This window comes from Cinclus cinclus, chromosome 10 (assembly GCF_963662255.1).
Source record: "Cinclus cinclus chromosome 10, bCinCin1.1, whole genome shotgun sequence".
NCBI classification, from domain to species: Eukaryota; Metazoa; Chordata; class Aves; order Passeriformes; family Cinclidae; genus Cinclus; species Cinclus cinclus.
The window spans coordinates 19,640,023-19,661,216 of record NC_085055.1 but is presented as its reverse complement, the minus strand read 5'-3'; the positions used below and the strand labels follow the sequence as shown (position 1 = coordinate 19,661,216).

Below are 21,194 nucleotides of genomic sequence, written 5' to 3'. Positions count from 1 at the left end.
TACTGTTTGTTTGGGTGAAGAGAGACTCTCTAACTGCTGCTCCTCTACTTCTTCCTTTCCTGTTGGGTCCCCAGCTCTGGGATGTTAATGGAAAGGTGGATGCAGCTCACGGTGCAGCCTGTGGTCTCAGGACGGTGTTGCTGAATTGCAGCCTAATGCTGCTCAGAAAATGTCTACCTGGCCATTTCCATCTCCACATTGCTCCTTTGTGAAAACATGGAATTAATCACAGGATTTTGCTAAAGCCTAGGAATGAAACAAGGCAGATTAGGTGGCTTGCTGATTCCATGCTCAGATGAAACCACTTTTGCTTAAGCTGTTTGCTCTTTCACTCATGAAATGAGAGGAGTTGAGGGTATGTATGTCTGAGCAAGCGGCTGCACAGAGTGGTCGGTGTGCTTCCCTGCTGGAGCAGCTCTGAGGACAGCTCTGGAGCACAGTACTGCTTCACTTTTTTTTTTTTTTTTTTTTTTTTTTTTTTTTTTTTTTTTTTTTTGTCGCTTGGTGAGCTGCTGATGTGAGGGCTTTGACCAACCGTCAGACGTAAGAGGATCTGAGAAACAAAGGCTGTGGTTGTTTGCAGTAAAACTACCGAAGGCCTGCTGGGAAAATCATTAATGTAGACTTTCCTGCTTAGGAAACAAAATCCTCCCTATTTTTGCTTCTTTAACCTTCCCCCAACCCTAAATTGCAAAATATTAATTTTTAATTCATTAGTATGCAACATTTTAATACGTGTTCAGTCACAGCACAGAAAGTTGATAGTCATAGTGTGACTTTGAGAACCAGGGCTAATAATGTAGTACCAGGGGACTCCCACCAGTGTGACAAGGCTGTAGGACAGTGTGACTCTCCCTTCACCCTTCCCTCCACTGCAGACAGCTCACTTAGTCACAAGCAGGATTTCGGTTTCAAACAGTACTTTCTTAGAAACAGTGTTTTGAACTGTAGAAAACATATCCTGTGTGGTCACTGCTTTTCTAATTTAATTCAATTGAATGAATTGGAAATCTTTATGCAGTTGTATAACAGGTGAAATTAGGTAGTGTGTGTTTTTCATGTGTGTTATGGAATTGAGCTCTTGTTAATGCCTTTGAATCTACTGGCTGACTCACACTGGTGAGAGTAGATAATGGCCAATGCAGTGAAAAAAATACAGATTTATATTTGATAGTATGTTTTTGAGACCTACTGTTGAGATTGAGATTTTTTTACTGTCACACTGGTGACAGTAGATAATGGCCAATTTAATGAAAAGATACAGAATTATATTTGATAGTATGTTTTTAAGACCTGCTGCTGAGATTGCGATTTTATGCAAAGAGATGTAGAATTTGAAGCTAGAGCTGGGATTAAGAACTTCTTATCTGTCTCTGGGAGTTACTTCATAGTTTGTGTTCCTGTGGTGTTCCTAGCATGTCCAGTAGTGTTCTAATGAGTTGGTAGTCTTTCTCTAGAAGCATAATTTTAAGGACATTTATTTTATTCTCTAAAATAAATTTAAAATTACACATTTAGGCAAAGTTACTTCAGTTCCTTTAAAAACACTGCCTGCAAATGTTTTTATATTTCTTCCTCTTGAGGAATTGTGTAGCAGGCAGCAGAGAAGAGAGCAAGTCAAAGTACTTGATAGGCTCTCCTGGTTCTTGCCCCTCTAGAGGAAACAGCAGTGTCGGCAGTCAACGCTTTCCTGCTTATTCTTTCCAGTGAGCATGGCATAGGAAACGTGGGCTGACAGCCTGGAGAACAGAAGTTATTTGCCATTTTGTTAGTAAGTCCTCTTCATAAATGTGTCACGATGGGGCCACATCCCCAAATCCAGTCTTGTTCTCCACAGTCAGTATCCCTTCGAATCAGTGTTGCACAGCTGTAGGCTTTTCTGGCTGGATACCACTCGGCTCTGTCTGAAGTTTTCTGTAAACACCATTGCTGGCTTTGTGACAGGCCTGAACAGAGGTGCCCTTTTACTGCTCCTTCTCTTCAGGAAGTCCAGTCAATTAGTCCAAAGCAAAACCATAGATTGCATTTTAGTTTCTTTCATCTTTAAAACATTGCCAAGTCCTGACTCTGTGATCTAAGTCATTTCAGCTGAAACAATTGTTCTCAAATCTAGAAACAGTTTGCAAAGAATATGCTGGGACTTTGGAAGTTACGAATTTAGGTGCAATCTGTAGGAATGTTCCTGTATTCAGTTTGTCAGTCTTTCTGTCACTTGGGCAGCTTGATTTTTCTGGTCCTTAACGTGTAACTGGTTTGTGTTTGTAAAGAACTAGTTTCTTGGCTGGTCTGTTTAATCTTCAGGATCATCTAATGTCAGACCTGTTTGGACACATACCTTATTCATTGACTGATGCTTTCTGTGATGTCCTAGTACCAGAAAACTGCTGTATATAATGAGACTGCATTTTTTTCTCTTAATTCCACTGAATGTGGCATCAGAACAGTCTCTCTTGTGACACACTGGAGTGCTGCTGTGTTTGGAAAGGTTTTGGAGCCACAGGTGTTCCCTTCCTCAGATTAATATAATACTGACCCCTTTTATTTAATTTATTCATTTCAACGTTTCTAATGCCATAAAACTTAAAATAAGAAGAGGGGCAGGATCCTGCTTGAGTCTGATCTTGGCAAACAGCGTTTGATGTTTGTAGCCTCTACAGAGATGTTTCATACTCCATTTTCTGCAAGTTCAGTGTACAAAACCTGACTTTGATAGTTGAGTTCTTGGGAACAAAACCAAGGATTAACAGAACCTGAGTTGCCTTGGCTTGTCTGTAGCATGAGTAGATGTGGGGCTAAAACCTGGATATACAGTGGCAAAGCAGACTTCACAATATTTTTTAAGAGACCTTTTGTCCTAAATGGTTTTGGAAGCGTGGAACAGAACCTTTGAGCTGAGAGCTTGTCTGTGTCAAAGAGCAGAATCAACTGAACTTACAGTGGAAGGGAAGAACATATTTTTTTTTTTTCTCCTTAGTTTCCTAAAGTTTCTCGAATTATGTTATTGTTATCTCTCACATGTTACTGAATAAGTGTCAAGTAATAGCTGTGAGTCTTTATGAAAATAATAAATCTGTAAAAATACTACTTCTTTTAGTAAAGTGTCTAATAATAGTGATTTGAATAACTTTTTTCGGTAACTGTTTCAGTAAGAAAAGAGTCTTTTGCTGCAAAGTGAGAAATTTGATTTCTTCCTCTTTGTAGCATTTAAAAAACAAATTCAGAAAGAATGAGGTGTTTTCCTTATTGTCTGGGATTAGGCTCTCCTGGTCTCTTGGGTTGCAGCTCTTTCCTGTGCATCTTTGTGTTTTGCATCCAGCTGATTGGGCTCTGTAGCTTTGCTTCTGCTTTTCTACTATAGGAAGCCCATCCTAGGAGCAATGGTGAGAGGCTTCTTTGTACTTTCTGTTATTGTAATCTGCATTATATTTTTTAGATACCTAAAATGGAAAAAAAAAAATCCCAGATTTAGATTTTTATGTCTGGCTTGTTCTTTTCCCATCTTTTCCATGAAATATGGGAAAACAGAATGTGACTGACCTTCATCTGCAAAGATTTATCCATTCCAGATAAAAGAAATTGCCAGCATTTCACGTACCAAATGAAGGGAGTTCAGTGCCTCCAGCAATTTTGTTTTATTTGGAGTACTACCAGAGGCTCCCCAAAATACACTGCAGATTTTTTTTTTTCTAAAAGCCCAACAAATGCGGAAGTGATCTTCAGCCAGGTGAGGGTGTAACTGGGTTATACTTGGCTTCATAGCTGACATTGCCTCTTGGTACTGGTGCTTAACTTGAAATTAGATACTGATGCTGGACTTCAAATTAGCCAATATGCTTTAGCTCTTCAAATAGGAAAAACATAAGGGAAGGGGTTTCCAAAAATATTAGAGCTGGAGAAAGATAAAGGTTTGTTTTTTGTTTTTTTTCCATGTATTTTGAGATGGTGGAGTAGGGATGTCAGTTTTTCTCCAAGGTGCATGCAAAGTAGAAAGCCAGTGTGTGCTTCTTGTCTACAGAGTTCTCATGTTCTGAACAGAGGTTTGATAATGTGACAATTTCAGATTTTCTTTGTTTCCTCATCTCTTTCATTGACTGAAAAAATAGCCTGATGCTAAGAAAACATTTTCCTATGCTTCCTAAACTAAATTCTTAAAAGTGTCTCTTTCCACCCCAGGAGTCTTAGTACATGATCATGTTTTCTTTTGTTTTTCTTGTGTAAGAAAGCAGGCATGCTAAACAGACTTCACCAAATAACATCTTACATTTTTGGTTTTTAGGACCCTTAAGAAGAAATATTCAGTATACCTTTCTCTAGTACTTGAAAAGGTTTCTTTTTGTAGATAACACCACAATTTCAGGTTAACACTGAGTAATAATACCAGTGAGGAGATGGCATCACTGTAGTTCTTAAGAGAATTCTGTTGTTACAAAGCTGAAGAAACTTATTTCAGTGATGACCTATCTTGTCAGGGCAAGTCAGCAATGAAAGCAGTGTCTGCGTTAACCCTTAGCATACTGGTGTATGATGTGGAAATCTTGGTGTATAATGTGGAGTATTTTCTTAAAAATACTCATATCATCCTTTTCTGACAAGGTTGCTCTTCATAAGTATTTGAGGATTTAATGTTTTGTTTTAAATATAACAATGTAAATTGGTAACTAAAAGACTATCCTGCCTTCTAGACTTCTAGTAGCCTTATCCTTTGGCTCAAGCATAATTGCTTCTAGCCCTTCATGCACTGACCTTGGCTCTCCAGAAGATGGATTCACAGCATGATGTTAACATTTCTAAGTTTTTTCTCGCTTATTCCTCAATGCTACTTTAAATTTTCAGTGTTTCCTAGTAGTTAAGTCTGCTGTATGTCGGATTAAATAAATAGATCTCACCTTCTTTTTATTACAGAAGTAGGAAAAGTGTTTGGTTTATATAGTCTTTACACTGTGCTCCCATTTAGCTTGAGACACTTCATGATAAAGCAGTTTTTTCTTTTTCTCTGCACACTTTTACCTACTTGGTTACATTTCCCTACATCTTTTAAACTGCCTTTTCCTCCTTTGTCTTTCCTGTCCATGTTCTAATTGCTTATATGCTTTGCTTCCTTCTGGATTTTTTTTTTTTTTTTGGTCTTTCCATCCAAAGGTACATAGGAACCTGGATTTCTTAAATCTTTGTCATGTTTCTTTCGTGAATTTCCATTCCTCTCCTAGGTTCCTATAACCACTTCTGGTGCATTTTTACCTCCAAGGGAGCAAGATTTCAACCCTTTTGTATTTCTGCATTTCTAAAGACAGAATACGTGTTTACCGGCCTGTGTTTTCTTTGCAGTGAGACCAAACTTTGAGGAAGGTGGGACAGCGCCCGCGGGGAGGAAACACGAATTTATACGCTCTGAGAGCGAGAACTGGCGCATCTTCAGGGAGGAACAGAATGGGGAAGATGAGGATGGAGGCTGGAGACTGGCTGGGTCACGGAGGGATGGGGAGAGGTGGCGTCCTCACAGTCCAGGTGAGAGCAGAGCGGGGCAAACACACAGCTGTGCTTACAGAGGCAAGGCCAAGGCCATGAGGAGAGGGAGCTGCCACGTTCAGGGAAAAATAGGTTCATGTAGTTTGGTGTTCTGGAATGTGTGGGGTTCTTGGTCACAAAATGATTAGCATAAAATTGTGCCTTTTGTTTTCCTTATAGCATCTTCAGTACTCTCACGTATTTAAGGGAATAATACTTTTCAGGTGTGCACTTGTCTGTATTGTGCTCCAGGTGTGTATTTACCTGGTAAAATAAGGAGTTTTTAATAGTTCAGTTTCTTTGTGGCTGTGACAATGAGGGGATAGAAGTCACCCACATTAGACACCATACCTAAGGCTGCAGAGTGACAGCAGCCTGGTCATTGACCTCTTTCTAGTTTTCCAGGTGTGTTTGCAATGCCAAGAAGCATCCTTGGAAAATCTCCAAATATGTTGCTCTACACGTTTTGTAGTTAGTTACAGATTATCTTGTCCCAATAAATTTCAGGCACCTGTTTGGTTTCACACTCCCTTTCCCGGGCCTAACAGGTCAAGTCTGGTCACTTGCTTTTCAGCATTGCATTGCTGGAATTGCAGGAGGAATACCAAGCAGAACTTGGTAGGACTGAAACATATTATAGTTGTTTTTTTGGGTTTTTTTTCCTTCTCTTAGGAGAAGATTCAGTCATGCGTGGTGTGGGATCCTGGGTTTGGCTGTCTTTTGGCTGCAGAAGGCTTCTGGAGTACCAGGAGAGGATTAGGCTACTGTTATATCTTCATAGAATAATAAAATTAAGTTTGTAAAAGACCTTTAAGGTGTTTGAGTCCAACCATTGACCCAGCACTGCCAAGGCCACCACTAAATCATGTCCTTAAGTGCCACATCTACATGGCTTTTAACTCCCTCCAGGGATGGGGCCTCCAATACTTCACTGAGCATCTGTGCTAATGATAGACAATCCTTTCAGTGAAGAAATTGGGCATGAGGAGCAATCTAAACTTTCTCTGGTAGTTCTAGAGGGTGGTAAGGTTCCCCTGCTTGAGCCTTCTTTGCTATATGCTAAACTTGGTACGAAAGAAAAGAAAGCATGGGACATTTTTTGGGCTGAGATGGACAACTTCTCTTCAATAAAAAAAAAGGCCCAGTCACTCTTAGAATGGCTCTGTTGCCCTTTTCAGCATCCCAGACTTTCAGTGTAGTTATTGTTGTGAGCAACCATCACCCCTCTTCTGAGCTTTCTTCACAGCTGTGTGTAACTCTGCTCTCAAACAGCTGTTTTCTTGTACTAAAATTTAGCAGCGAGCCCAAATCTTGATTTATCATCAGATGTTTTCTATTTAGAGCAAGGCTAAAAGGCAAATTTTGAAGAATATAATTTTCTTTTCCCCGGTGTTTGGTCACAGTTGTTGATCAGACACTGCTGCTTTGTTATCTAGTTCAGTGAACATCAGGCCAGCTACCTCATGATGCAGCATGATGCTCAGGAGTACTGTTCTGCAAGTACCAGCCTGCATGCTTTAGCTTAAAAGGAAGTGGAGACCTCAAAGTTCAGAAGTTCATTTGGGTCTTGAACTTTTTTGAGGGTTCTGAGGAAGGTTTTGAAAATTCATCTCACGTGTGTCATGGAAAATATTACTGCTTATTTGAATTTTCGGTATAGTAGAGACTAACTGATCTTCCCTTACAAGTTAGTTTTAGGCAGGTATGGTTGAAAGCCTGTTCAAAGACTCATGTGAATCTGCAGAAAATTTGAGAATTTTGATATAACCTGAGCTTGACTGTATTGTCCTAGTTCCAACTTTCATCAGAGCTGTATTTGAATTCTCCTCTTAGTAGTAGCCACAGAACTATCAAAATGGTTTAAATCACATTTGGCTTTAAACAATGAGTTTAACTCAAATTTGCGTGGCTTAAACTACTACTTTGTACTTATTCTGGTGTTAGATAATAGTATAGTCATATGTCCTGCTAAAAATAGAGAAATATCTTAAGAGGAGTGTTGTCATTCGTTTAGTTGGTCCTTCCTGTGGCTTGCCTCTGTATACTCCCTGCTAGGATCTTTAGACTGGCTTTAAAAACTGCTAGAAGAGTGTGATCACAGATTTAGATTCACTGGCTTGATTGCCCTTTAAATTTGCAAGGCAAGTCTGTTTTGTCAGAAATTACACACCTGTTTTGGTATCAAAACTAGTGACTGATCTATAGATGTTTATGGTTTTGGTTACCAAGTCAGCCTTAAGGAATAGGAATAATTTTTTCTTGCCTAGAATTTCTGATACCATTTTGTGTCTTTGCTTAAATAACTCTTCAAATTGGTCTTTTTCTTGAAAAGCATTTGAGAGAGGCTGTACTCTTATATAAAGATTTTTTAGTTGCTTTGTTAGGCTTTTCAAATTCATCTTGATTCGCTCCGCTTTCAGAAACAGGTGCTGTGATTCAACTAGAGTTGAATTTTTGGGCATTGTTCCTCGCATTTCTTAAATATATCGACTCAACTAAAATATATTGGAGACTCTTCCTCTAAAATTCAGCAAAGTAAGAACTAGGTCTATATATAATATATGCCCAAAAAAGTGTACTATTTATTCTTTTAAGTGTTCAGTTTAGCATTTAGTATTGTTTTAGTATATATTTAAAATTTCACTGCTGAGTTAGAGAATATGACTTTTAAGGGAGAAATACATATTAATAAGGCTAATGTGTTCTTGGATTTACTGAAGCATCCAGTAGTCCTGTCTTTTACCTACAGTGTCACCATAAATTGCAAGGGATAAATTAAGCTTAAAATTGTCTCTACACTTGAAATATTGAACAGGTAACTACTGCTAGTGATAGTATAGGGCTGAACTTAAAGCTGTGCTTGTGTCCTAACTGTTGGTTAAAAAACTTCAGGTTAGAATTCGGGTTTCTCCTTTTAGCTTGCTTTAAAAGGTTGGCAGCCTGATAATTCAGACCTGAATTATGGCCTGTATTCTAACTGGGCTTTTACAAAGGCATGTGTCTGCTATACCTATGTCTTTTTGCCTCTCCACATAGCTCTGGAAATGTGGGGGCTGTCAAAGGTGGTGTCACTAAATCTCTGCAAGCAGACTCTGAATGGTTCTTCATTTGAACATTGAAGATACGTGGGCTTAACGAAGTGCTTATAATTCACCTTTAGCAATTCACATTTCTGGGGCTCACTATGAAGAGCTGCACTCCTGGTTTTGGCAGGGGAACAGTGGAAAAATAGAGGCTTCTCTCAATGCAGGGTCTCTAGATGGTCCATTTATGGCTGTGTAGGAAATTCTTAATATTCAGTTTTCCTATTCCACACAAAAGAGAGCTGAAGAGGAGCTGCTCAGCCCTCTGTGAGTGCTGGGGTAGCAGACAGGCAGAGCTGTTAATCCTTACACTGTGGCATTGCCAAGTTCAGGCCATAGCCATGTCCCCCTGATGGGAGCCCTGGTGTGGACATTGCTGCTTGTAATGAGGAGCTGTCTGTCCAGGGACTCGGTCAGAAATACTGTCTGGTTATTAACAACCTCTCACACTTAAATCTCTTTCCTCAATAGCATTAAAAAGATTTCCTTAGAACATTGATTTGATGGTTTAATACTACTTTCTTTCCAAGGCATAACTTAGAAGCATAGGTTAAGTTATCCAGTAGAATGCTTTGTAAATAAGCACATATGGAATAGTGAAGGCCTTGTTATAACATTTGTGTTTCCTTGGTAAAATTTAGGATTGAAGTTCATAATGTTTCTGGAAGGAGCTTGTTTTACATTTCCTGTATTTGTGAGACAAAGGTGGAGTTTTGTTCAGCTAATATTAATGGTTAGGGTATTAAGAACAGTGTGGAAACATTCATCACTCATTAAACAGGACCATGTTTCTCCCCTTTACTGTGATGGTTTTGTTTTGTGTTTGTTTTGTATTTTGTAAGACACCTCATACTGTGAGGCTGCACTGATTCTGGTGCACAGATTCTTGGAGCAAAAAAAAAGAATTTACTTTTTTTTATCCAGTAAAGAACAGCCACCATGAAAAGCACTAAGGTGCCTTCATTTTTGCTTTGCACCTTTGTGATAAAGATGGCTTGTATTGCACGGAAAGGTGTGTACAGTCCTTTCAATCCCAGTTTGTATTCCTTAGCATCCAGTTGTTTACATCTTAAATAACATTAGTGTACTCAGAGAATTTGAGGCTTGGCTGAATGACGGTGTCTTCTGAATATGAAGTTTATACATGAATTGGGAAAGTTCTCCCACTTCTTATCTTTTCAAGTTTTGGTATTCCCTTGTTAAAAAAAAAAATTCAAGAGACTGACCAGTCCCTTCAAAGGTATTTGAACAGTTGTCACTCCATTTTTCATGTAAAGGCACATAAGCATATCTGAGGGCAAGAGGGAAAACCATGGGTGTTTTGTTCAGGATGCAACTTCTGTAGGGTCCCTGAAAGAAAATACAAAATCTTACACATGTAAAGGTGCCAAAAAAAGACTTAAATCAATGACGGCTGGTAAATTCAATAGGCAGCTAGTGTTGCTTGTGTTATTTTGGTTCCTGTTTTAGATTTTTGTAGCTGAGCTCTTTTAGCCTTATGTGGTTTTTAATGGTTATTCCACAGTTTATAGTATGGGGATATACAATGGACAATATTTGAAAGTCTCCTGCTTATTGGCAAGATGCTCCTTTTCTTTGCCTTGTCCTTGAAGTTGCCTGTTCACAGGTGGGCTGTACGGTGTAGGGGCTTTCTGAATTGCTGTCAGTGTCCCTCCCCCCCGTTGTGTGAGCACTGCCCCAGGACCGTGTGGTAAAGCTCCTTTCCCCGCCTTAGACGGCCCTCATTCCGCAGGCTGGCGGGAGCACATGGAGCGACGGCGGAGATTCGAGTTTGATTTCCGGGACCGAGACGACGAGCGGGGCTATCGCCGTGTGCGCTGCGGCAGTGGCAGCATGGACGACGACAGGGACAGTCTCCCTGAGTGGTGCTTGGAGGATGCAGAGGAAGAAATGGGCACGTTTGATTCCTCTGGAGCATTTCTCTCTCTAAAGGTGAAAAGCTGCTTTGGGCCCTTGGGTCACTTGGCACAAATGTCCCGTGATGGCAGGTGGGTTATGGATTATTGCGTTGACTTTGCAGAAAGTGCAGAAGGAGCCGATCCCCGAGGAACAGGAGATGGACTTCCGGCCTGTGGAGGAAGGGGAGGAGAGGTCTGATTCTGAAGGAAGCCACAATGAAGAAGCCAAAGATCATGAAAAGACCAAGAAAGAAGGGGAGAAAACAGAAAGAACAGTGGCAGGTAAGGGGGGACGACTTCTGCAACTGGCAGAGTAGAATTTCTGTTAATTCAGTTACTTAGAACTGTGCCCTGTTACAGAATCAGCAGAAGAAGCAGCTCAGGCATCATCTCCAGCTGCCAGGTCAGACACCCCACCGAAATCCCAGCCTCCTGACCCACTGCAGACAAACCTTTTTGAAAGGAAGGAAGAGTCTGTGCCAGAAAGAACAGAAAAAACAGAAGATAAAGAGAATCGAGTGGAGAATACACTGTCAGCCAAAATGTCCAACAGAGGGGAAGGTAATAAACCTGAGAGATAAATATAGTAAGTTTCCATTACCCACTGTGAGAAATCCCTGCCCCTTAAAAGAGGCAAAGACTGGATTATGGTGATGGAAAGCCAGAATTCACTGACTGGTCTGTAATTACAGGATCTGTGGGCTGTGCCATCTCAAATGCTTGCAGTGCACTGGTACTTCACACTGAAATGCAGTCCAGAGAAACATGAGCTAGTTGTGGATGTGCCTCGTGGTGGTACAGCAGAATAGTCTGGATAAATTTATGTGTCCAGGAAATGGGATATACTCAAATGTGCCACGTTCTGCACTGAGAGAGCTAAACTGTTTGTTCCTTGAAGTTAGGCTGGGTGCTTGTGCTTTAAGCAGTGCATTCAGGAAGAGCTGAAAACACTTTTGCTTTGGTGCTAAATCTGAGCCGTTGGATATTCTCTGCATTAAGTTCTTGAAAGTAGTTGTCATTTATGTTAAAGATAATGAACTAACTTGAATGTTTTTCTTTAGATTTGGCCTCTCTTGGTCAACCTTTGCCACAGATTTCTGCAGACACAGCTGCTTCTGCTCATCTTTCTCCTCCTGTTTCCAATTCAAATCCTGCTCTGCGGCCAGTTCAAACACCCGTCACAGCTGCTCCAGGCATGGGCAACATTCCTGCTGACCCAGATGATGAAGAGGGCCTCAAACACCTAGAGCAGGTAAAATTTCTCCAATTCCTTTGTTGTTGACAGTCATGAGACTGGAAGAATGTGGAATGCAAAAAATATTTGAAGCCCATAAAATCAGAAATGCAGCTGAAACTTTACACTCCACAATGTATACTGAAAGCTGGTTTTCTGGATCAGGGTGCTATGCCCTGTGTTAAAGAGCTAGAGACCATAGTGTTTATGACCACTGTCAAGTAGCATTATGATTTGCCTTGAGAAAATATGTATGTCTGTTAAAACCCCCAAACAAAGCATCAAACAAACAAAAACCCAACCAAAAATCCCATAAGTGAATCACAGCACTGTGTTGAGGAAACTGTAGTGATTGTTGAGCTATAGAGCCTTCCTTGTGCTCATGCTCCCATGCCTGTTTTTTCACTGTAGTACTGCATGGGGCCACCTTAGCAAGTTGCTCTGAAACTTTTTATAAGCAGATGAACTGTGCTTGTTCAGGATTCTGCCTGACAAGCATGGTAGGCAGAGCTCCAGGTTTGTGTAGCATTGACTCGTGTCCTGGGGCTGCCTGTCATTCCTGGTACACTCTGAAGCACTGAGTAGCACAAGGTGGTTGTGTTTGGTACGCTCATTTTCAAATCTATAAGCCCCCATCTAACTCTCATATTTCTTGCTGGTTTTGATGTCTCCTGCAGCAAGCAGAAAAAATGGTGGCGTATCTGCAAGACAGTGCCCTTGATGATGAAAGACTAGCAGCAAAAATCCAAGAGCACAGAGCAAAGGGTTCCTCTATGCCCTTGTTCCACGAAGCCATGCAGAAGTGGTACTACAAAGATCCACAAGGAGAAATTCAGGGTAGGTCTGTGCCATTTACACTTCCTCTTTTGTTTCACAGAATTTTTAAAGAGTACTTCACAGAATTACCACCAACAGATGCTGGTGCTTCTTTTTACAGAAGCAGCACATGGAATTTGCTGTTCTAGAATTAGGTTTTGAAAATATCTCCAACCCATCACTGCCCCCATGAGCTCAGCAGGCTGAATGTCCAAAACTGTGCTTTATCATGGCTGAGGTTTGCCATCATTTCATGTTTCTATAAATTAGGGTAGACTAAAACCTGTTTCTTATGCCAGTTACTTGGATTTCCAGGTAACAGTGGAAACAAATGAGGAATGTGACCACTTAAGCAGCTTGTTGTAAAGAATCCACAAGAAACCTTGTAATCAGTTTCCTAGACTCAGCCTGAAGTGGAATAGACAGGGATGGTGTTTTGTTTAGAATTGAGGGCAAAGAGGAATCAAGTTTCCACGAGCTGGTGCTTGTGCAGAATCTCAGTTTAAATTGCATTTGCAGCCACTGCTTTCTTAGTTCATATAATGGATAGGAACTGCTCCCTGCTTTCAGTTTTTGCTTAAAAATTAATTTTTTTTTTCAATGAAATTTGGAGCTTATAGATGCTTCCATCTTTGCTTTCAGACAGTACTTTTCTTCTGGAGGACCCAGGGCTCTATTTTAGCAGCTTGTGCTTCCCAAAAGTGCAGTTAAACAGTTAATTCCTTCCTTGCTGTACTTCACAATGTGTAGTGTGAATGACTTCTCAGCTGTGAACTTCAGATAGGCTTGGTGGGAGTGGTGTTTGTGGGATCTGTGTCAATCTCGTCTGCCGGTATTGCACATTGTTAGGGTTTTCTTCTCATCCCTTAAAATTTTAAAGAACGTTAACCATAAAGTGCTTTTATTTGCTCAGTGTATGTCAGTCACTGCTCCGTGTTTATTGCTGGGTGGCAATCTAAATACTTTTGTTGTTGGATTAAATCCAGCAGTGTGACATAAAGAAGTAAAAACTTCCACATATTTTTTTTTTCTTTTGATAGCCTCTTGTGGTTTCATATTCTCTAGGAGGAATTGCCTTCCAGAGATACTCCTTACAAAGAAGGCAAGGGTTACTGAATCTTCCTGCTTTTCCGAAGATGTTTTGCAAAACTTACTTATGTGGTTCTTACTTGGTTAATTAATATTTTTATACTGGATTTGTATGTATTTGAATATGTAAAATTAGTATAGGAGCCCTCCTTTGAAAGGAATGACTGAAATCTTTCTCAAAGAAAGGAGGAAGAGAAGGAAAAAGTGTAGGTTTTTACAAAGAAAAGAAACTGGATCCTTGTCTTAAAAAATCTAGTTGTTCCCTAGAGGTGGATCTGTTTATCTGCTAAGTTCCAGAAGCAAGACTTGTGTAAAAACATGAGAGTTCCTTTGGTTTGAAAGCAAGAGTTGAAGCAGGCTAAGATGGTTTGGTTATCTGTGCAGTGCAGTCGGGAAAGCAGCACTTGTGGTTTGAGCACTGTCAGCCAGCAGGTACTGCTGAGCTCCAGAGTGGAAGCTGCAGCTGCTGTGAGCCTGAAGCAGTATAAGTCATGCTGGAGGACAGCAGGGGGATTAGCTGGACCAATGTGGCTGCTTGGCTTTCACCCCAGAGCTGACCTGTCTGCCTCCAAGGCAAGGTGAAAGCCATCATGCACTTTTCCCGGGACTGTAGGACAGTGCTGTAGCCCTGTGGAGATGTGCATGGACACTTCAGCCCTGGATGAGCAGTGTCCCCTGAGTGGGTGAGGCAGAGTGGAATACCTGGTGCTGGGCACTGTGTGACCTTAGCCAGCTCCTTGTTTCCAACATGCTGAGCCTGGCCTTGCTTCCCCTTCCCCACAACATGTGTTGGTTGATGTGATTCCAGGTCCGTTCAGTAATCAGGAAATGGCAGAGTGGTTCCAGGCTGGATACTTCACGATGTCACTGTTGGTGAAGAGAGCCTGTGATGAGACCTTCCAGCCACTTGGAGACATCATGAAAATGTGGGGCAGGGTTCCCTTCACTCCAGGCCCAGCACCGCTTCCACATCTGGTAATTATGTGACAGTTACAGTATTTAAATAGTGCTCTAACAAGTGGGAATTGAATTATTTAGGTGTCATCTACTCTTGGAATTGCAGGTGTTCCAAGCACCAAAGTTGAACTTGGTGTTAGATTACTTTTGCAAGAGTAGAAAAGACACGTAATTTAAAAATGCTTGGTGTGGCTGGGAGGCTGAGTCCTGTCATATGTAAAGGTGCTGTATATTTCACAGGCTTTGTGAATCTTGATCTTGGTCTAGGTATTTTTCTGTTTCATTTTTTTTTTTCTGGTCAAAATACAACTTTTGCTTGCATTTGCAATCTACTACTCTTAATATATATGTTATTGAAAAATAATGTTTTATCCCTAAACATAGGGCGAGCTGGACCAAGAGCGACTGACTAGACAACAAGAGTTGGCTCTGATCCAAATGCAGCACCTGCAGTATCAGCATCTTTTAATACAGTAAGACTTCCTGTCCCAGAGATCTTCCAGTGGCTGTGTTCTGCTCTGCATTTTTAGTCATCTGGGTTCAGCTGTTTGTAATTGTTTTCTTGGGCAATGGGGCTAGGAGTGCTTCACCTCCAACAGTAATAGCTGCTTCTACAAACCCAGCAGATGTTGATAGTCTGTAGGATCAGGGCAGCATGTCTGCCCCAGGCTCACTTTGCAGAGTCCTTTCCAGTGTCACACATAGCTAGTTTGGTGAGACTTGCTTTAGAGGTAGCTGTTATGGTCAGACTGAATCCCAGGTGTCCTCGTAACAGCCTTCAGATGTTTTGATGTCAGGAGAAGGCTATGCATCTTGGGAACTGGAGATGGAGAAAGCAGCACTTTCCTTTGGTCTGCTTGCTCAGCTCTTGCAAGATCAGTGGAAGGTCCTGCTGGGCAAAGCAGTTTGTCATCCATTTTGCAGAGCTGTCAGTTGTTCAGTTGTGGCCAGGTTTTTTTGCAGAAGCAGCTTGAAGGAAAGAACGTGGTCAGATGGAATGCTTTTTCAGGGGATCCCAAAAGCTTGCATCATGATTGTAGTTTTTCAGTGCTGATTGTCAGCTTAGGATTGAATGAGGCAAAAGCCTACTCCTGTACTAGGCAGTGCCTTGACGTTCTGGGGAAGAGACTGATTGTAGGTGGGCAGTGATCAAAGCCAGATTAATTTGAGTTGATGATTTGGAATTTAGACAAAAAAAAGTAGTAGTGTTGCACAGCTTACAAGAGAAACATGGGGCAGTAATAGGCAGGTGACATAGCTGAGGGTGAAGTCTGGTTCTGCTCATGAGCCAGCTGGCTGTGTTCTTGTGTTTTGATTCTTGCCAAGCTCCTGTTCTGTGGTTTCCTCTAGTATTTAGCATGTACATTATATAGGTCAGTGGGCATTAGTCCCAGAGCATGAGTCTGTCAGCAACTTGGGCATAAATGAACAAATAGCTTTTGTCTGCTTCTTTTTTGAAGACAACAGTATGCACAGATGCTGGCTCAGCAGCAGAAGGCAGCTCTCTCATCCCAGCAGCAGCAGCAGCTCGCTATTCTCCTTCAGCAGTTCCAGGCCCTGAAGATGAGGTGAGCTAGTCCAGAATTGAACTGAATTCTATTCTTCCTGTACTTTAGTTTGTATATAACAGTAATTACATCTTGTCAGCTGTCTGTCCTAGTTAAGTTTGCTCATATTTTAGGATTATGTGTGTTAAAGATGGTAATGAGAATGAGTGTATTTCACAATAATAGGAAACAATTCCAAGATATCATGTACTTGTTCACATATGTAACCTTTGCCTCAGAGAGTATTTATGGCAATGAGGAGTTGAAATTATACCTCTCTAACAGATGTGTTGTGCTGGTCACTGAGGAGCTTTGCCAGTTCTGCAGTACTGCATGCTTGCTCCTCAAACTGGCCTCTAAGCAACCAATACAAAACTGTAGCTTACCCCTTGACTTAGCAGCAGGGGTGAGATCAACAAGAGCTCTGCAAGCAACTACTGTTGTCCACATCGTATTTTTGTTTTAAATAGAGGTGTGGAAGGAAAGCAGTATGTTACAAGTTACTGAATCTCATGCGTGTTCAGAGCACTCCTCTCCCTGGAAGTGGCGTGTTGACTCTCCCTGTTGGTATTACAGAATATCTGAACAGAACATGATGCCACCTGTTACAAGGTCTGTGTCAGTGCCGGACACTGGCTCAATATGGGAACTTCAGTCAGCTTCACAGCCTACAGGTAAGGTGCTTAGCCTGGGTCAGGTCTCTTGGGAAAAGTCCATGCATTAAGAATCAGCATCTTTGAGATGATCCCTCCCTTTTTAACGCAAAGGGAAATTATTTCTGCACCATGATGTTTAACTGGATCAGCCTACTTTGCCTTGAAGTAGAAGTTCCATTTGAGTGTGGTAAAGAATATAGTAATTTTCCCAGTAGTTTTGGGGAGTCTAGATCTGAAGGGATTGTTCTATTTAAGGATGTTCTGCTCTGATGGGAGGAGCTGGAATAGCTGATTCTTCTGTGGAATTTCATAGAAAACCCAGCCTTCATTCAGTCTTGAATAGGCCTTGTTCTCCAGGAGGATAGGGTTGGCCCCCTGCTGGCTTAAGGCAAAAGTGTTAACATGATTTTAGTTCCTAAAACATAGTAACAGCATACACAAGACTCTCCCCTTTCAGTTATGTTTTGTTCATGTGCTTACTTTTGCTCGTCAATGTTTGTTTTCTTCACTATCTAGTCTGGGAAGGAAGCAGTGTCTGGGATCTGCCCATTGATACTGCAGCTCAGGGACCAGCTCTAGAACAACTTCAGCAGCTCGAGAAGGCCAAGGCTGCAAAGGTCAGAAACTGTTTTGTACTGTAAGAAGTTGGGATTGCTCTTCTGCAATGTAATTGTGGTTCTTGAGCCAATGGAAGACTGAGCTCTTCAATGGATGATTTTGACTAGATTTTCATGGAAAACACCATAAAGAGAATAGGGACTATAAAAACAAGTTTTGAAATCCTTGTGGACAGCTGTTTGGAAACTATTGCTGTGGAGGTACTGTTGACCTCTGTAATACTGGTTGTGTACTGCATTTGTGATTAAAACCTCTTCACTAGCCACCTCTGTTTCAAACTGAGTTCATCATGAGCTGTCAGGCCAAACCCTGAGTTGAGACCAGGTAGTTGTACTCTTTATCCTTGTGATTTTTCACTAAAACTGGTTTGGGGAATCACAAGAGTCCTATTTGCCAGGGTTATTCTACATGTACTTACTTTTTAATTATTTCTGTGAGTTTGAACCTGTATGACTCTGTACATTTCCTGAAAATTACTATTTTATGATGACTGCAAAGTAACACTACTCGCTTCCAAAGTCAGAGGGTATTTTGAGGAGCCAGTGTAGGAAGATGGACTAGAAAACCAGTGTTTGTTACAAAAAGAAATTGTCCAAAATTGTTCTAGACTGCTTCAGGAATCTGACCTCAGTAGGCAGCCAGCTGATAGGTAAAACTGCAATTAAGGGAGAGCATCTGTCAGAGGCTTCATCTGTTAAGCTGTTACTATAATATCAGCAGAGTTGCCCTAAGAAATGGTGTAGGAATACGTTACCTGCATCTGAGTATAGTTTTATGTGAATTGTAGCTAGAGCAAGAGAGGAGAGAAGTGGAAATGAGGGCCAAACGAGAGGAAGAGGAGAGGAAAAGGCAGGAGGAGCTTCGGAGGCAACAAGAAGAGCTACTTAGGAGGCAGCAGGAAGATGAGAGGAAACGACGGGAAGAAGAAGAACTGGCCCGCAGGAAGCAAGTGAGTTTCCCCAATGTAGTTAATCTCTAATTAATTATAATATTTTATAAAACTCACTTTAAGAATCCTGTGGGGTCTAAGTAATCTTTGGTAGGTGTGTATGAAGACAGTTTTAATATTTTTCTTGTGAGTATATTAAATTAAGGTTTTTCTGTTCTTGATTTTCTTAAGAGCCCAAACTGCAATCTGAGAAACGGGCTTTGATGCTTCACTTTAAGATAGGTATCTGTTTGTGAGCACAGGCCCTTTATTCCATGTGGAATATTCCCTCTCAACTTTTTAATGTCAATATTAGACTTCAGTTAGTTGCCCAGTTACTGCATGTTTCGATCTTTATTTCCAGTTTATGCAGTCAAGTGTTTTATGAGAATATGCTCTGGAGTAGATGGAGCTTGAGCAGCTGTCTCTAATGAATAACAGGTTGAGGGCTATAGTGGACAGAAAGTGATGTGACATTGAGCTTAGTTTTCCCATTGTTTAACTTTTTTAACTTAGTAAATTGTTTTTTGAATAAATTATCTGGGTAGTAGAATCTGTCAGCTTTTTTACTTTAGTTGATTCTTGGGAAAGGAAGGGATGTAGGTTGATCAAGCATATTTCTTAAAAAAGTTATGTGGTCAGTGTTGCAGTAGCAGAATGAATATAGGAATTGTAGTACTTTCTTAATCATCCAAGAATACAAAATGGACATATTATTAGTTTGGCATTTTTAGCATTTGCTTCTAAATTCTGTATGGAAGAAAATGTAGTTGTTCCTTAAGTGTTGCAGGAGGGAAAGACAGTGAAAGTTAAAGTTTTCACTCTGCATGTGAAAGATAAGGGCAAGCACAAGGCTGAGCTTATTCACTAAGGAGTTAGTCAGTACATGTCCTTAAAAGTACCACATGAATAATAGGCGAAAGTACCAAATAATTCTGTCCTTTATAGTATTTCTTATGAGCTTAGGTAGAGAGTTGTGTGTTCCTGCTTTAAGGATCAGACACTTCCGAGGAAGCCTCTAGAATCTCTAGTATTGTTTGGAAGTTCATTGTAGATCTCTGTTCACTCAGGGTTTGGGTTTTGTCACAAAGGTCTATTTTAATTGATACAATATGATATGGAGATAATTTCATGGTAACTTTCAGAATCAAGTCTGTCGATAAATGGCTCCTTGCTTTAGTGTATCGGCTTTGTGTGCAGGAAGTCATTATGCTGTACAGAAAAGCATCCTTCACTTGAGGTCAAACTAACATTGAAGCAATAATATACTCAAAAGTTTAATTTCTGAGATAGATTGCTTTAGATCTGATTCAATAACAAGAATGCATTTTTCAGCTGGTAACTCAATTTGTGTCACCTGTGATGGCTTCAAGTAGACTTGGATTGTTTCTTTTCCCTCTTAACAGTTTTGCCTCTGTGTGTAACAATGTCTGTTAAATTCCAAAATTTTGTTGTCCACTTTGGATTTGTCCAGTAAACAGTCTGACTCTCCCGTTCTGAGATGCCATGGGAAATAACTATTTACACGAAGGAAGCAGAACGGGGTTGAAAAGCAGTAACAGCAAGTATCTTAGTTCATTACCAATGCAATATTTGCCACAATGCTTAATTCTGAGCAGTAATGTCTTGAAAAGGTAACAGAGTTTAAGCACTTCTCTGAAAAGAGAAAATAACACTGTATTGTGTATTAAAAAACCCCACAACTGGTCAATATTTGAATCTGACTTCTGTACTAAAAGGCATTGTAGAATCAGGGATGAACTGATTTATTAGCATGGATTTATGCAGAGGAGATGATGCTTAACAAATTTGATTAACTTCTTTTGAGGAGATGACAGTGAGAGCTGAGAGGGGTGAAGCAGTAGACTTAATCTGCCTGGACTTCAGGAAGGCTTTTGATGTAATACTGCATAAAAGACTAGTATATAAGGTTAGTAAATATGCTGTTGATGGTGAATTCTAAATAAAAAAAAATAACTAATAGAAATTCAATTCTGTAGGATGAAATGTCATACCAAATGTTGAATTCAGTTCTGTTCAGTTTTCATCAATTACTTTGCACTGTAGAATTACAAACAGTAATGCCCAGCTTGTGTAGCTCCTGTATTTAATTTTTGTCTCTGGTCTGGTATCTTCTATTTTCTAATAACTGATTCCTTTCAGGAACAAAATTTGAGCTTTAATAACCAGCTAATAATTGTTTTTGTTGAATTATGTCTTTAGTTCTCCCTTTAAAATACCTGTTTCAAAGAGGAGAGCAAAAAGATTTGTAAGCCCTAGTAACATAGACAAGCAGAATTGCAGTTGTCACCAACTGCAAAAAATTCTCTTATTTTATTTAAAAATCCAGAGTCTGTTGAACTGGGGATTGCTGCTTAAGGATTTTTTTGTAATATTGCAGATATTTTAAAATATGTGAAATAAGCTGTCTGTACAGCAAGATGTATGTGTTTGAAAACAATTGCTAAGGAAGATGGTAAAGAACACTGGGAATGTCTTGGAGCAGGAATCTACCAACATAGGAACACTAAGAGCCACAGGATTGATTGTTTCCTATACCAGTCACTGTCAGAAATCTGGAGAGCTTTGAATGGTTTTGGTCACATGCTCAAACAAAACCATCAAATATTAAGAAACAGAAGTAAATATTAAGACAACGTTTTTACAACTGTGAAGAGTCAGAAAAAAGGCTGTGTTTCCCAACTTTTTGTATCTTACAGGGCTTTTTTCCTCATGTCAGTAAAACCCTAGTCATCTTTAGTTCTGTAGTGGGGAGAGAAGTCTTTTACTGATGTCATTCAACAGTGTCTCTCCTGGCATGCCTGAGCAAGGAGATGATCTG

General features: G+C 40.4%; 1 protein-coding gene across 11 annotated transcripts in view; it reads left to right on the top strand.

Annotated features, from left to right (window-relative positions):
* The window catches only part of GIGYF2 (GRB10 interacting GYF protein 2), a 75,473-nt gene that overhangs the window by 43,521 nt on the left and 10,758 nt on the right, over nucleotides 1-21,194 (top strand). For 6 of the 11 annotated variants that reach the window (XM_062499241.1, XM_062499248.1, XM_062499243.1 and 3 more), the window contains 13 exons: nucleotides 5,326-5,505; nucleotides 10,324-10,541; nucleotides 10,630-10,789; nucleotides 10,868-11,068; nucleotides 11,569-11,759; nucleotides 12,419-12,578; nucleotides 14,455-14,621; nucleotides 14,988-15,076; nucleotides 16,064-16,171; nucleotides 16,727-16,824; nucleotides 17,323-17,423; nucleotides 18,212-18,373; nucleotides 20,181-20,282. In XM_062499241.1, the coding sequence (XP_062355225.1) occupies nucleotides 5,326-5,505; nucleotides 10,324-10,541; nucleotides 10,630-10,789; nucleotides 10,868-11,068; nucleotides 11,569-11,759; nucleotides 12,419-12,578; nucleotides 14,455-14,621; nucleotides 14,988-15,076; nucleotides 16,064-16,171; nucleotides 16,727-16,824; nucleotides 17,323-17,423; nucleotides 18,212-18,373; nucleotides 20,181-20,282 (1,937 nt within the window). The remainder of the gene's footprint in view (nucleotides 1-5,325; nucleotides 5,506-10,323; nucleotides 10,542-10,629; nucleotides 10,790-10,867; nucleotides 11,069-11,568; nucleotides 11,760-12,418; nucleotides 12,579-14,454; nucleotides 14,622-14,987; nucleotides 15,077-16,063; nucleotides 16,172-16,726; nucleotides 16,825-17,322; nucleotides 17,424-18,211; nucleotides 18,374-20,180; nucleotides 20,283-21,194) is intronic. The other 5 variants (XM_062499244.1, XM_062499242.1, XM_062499247.1 and 2 more) reach the window with 5 other exon arrangements.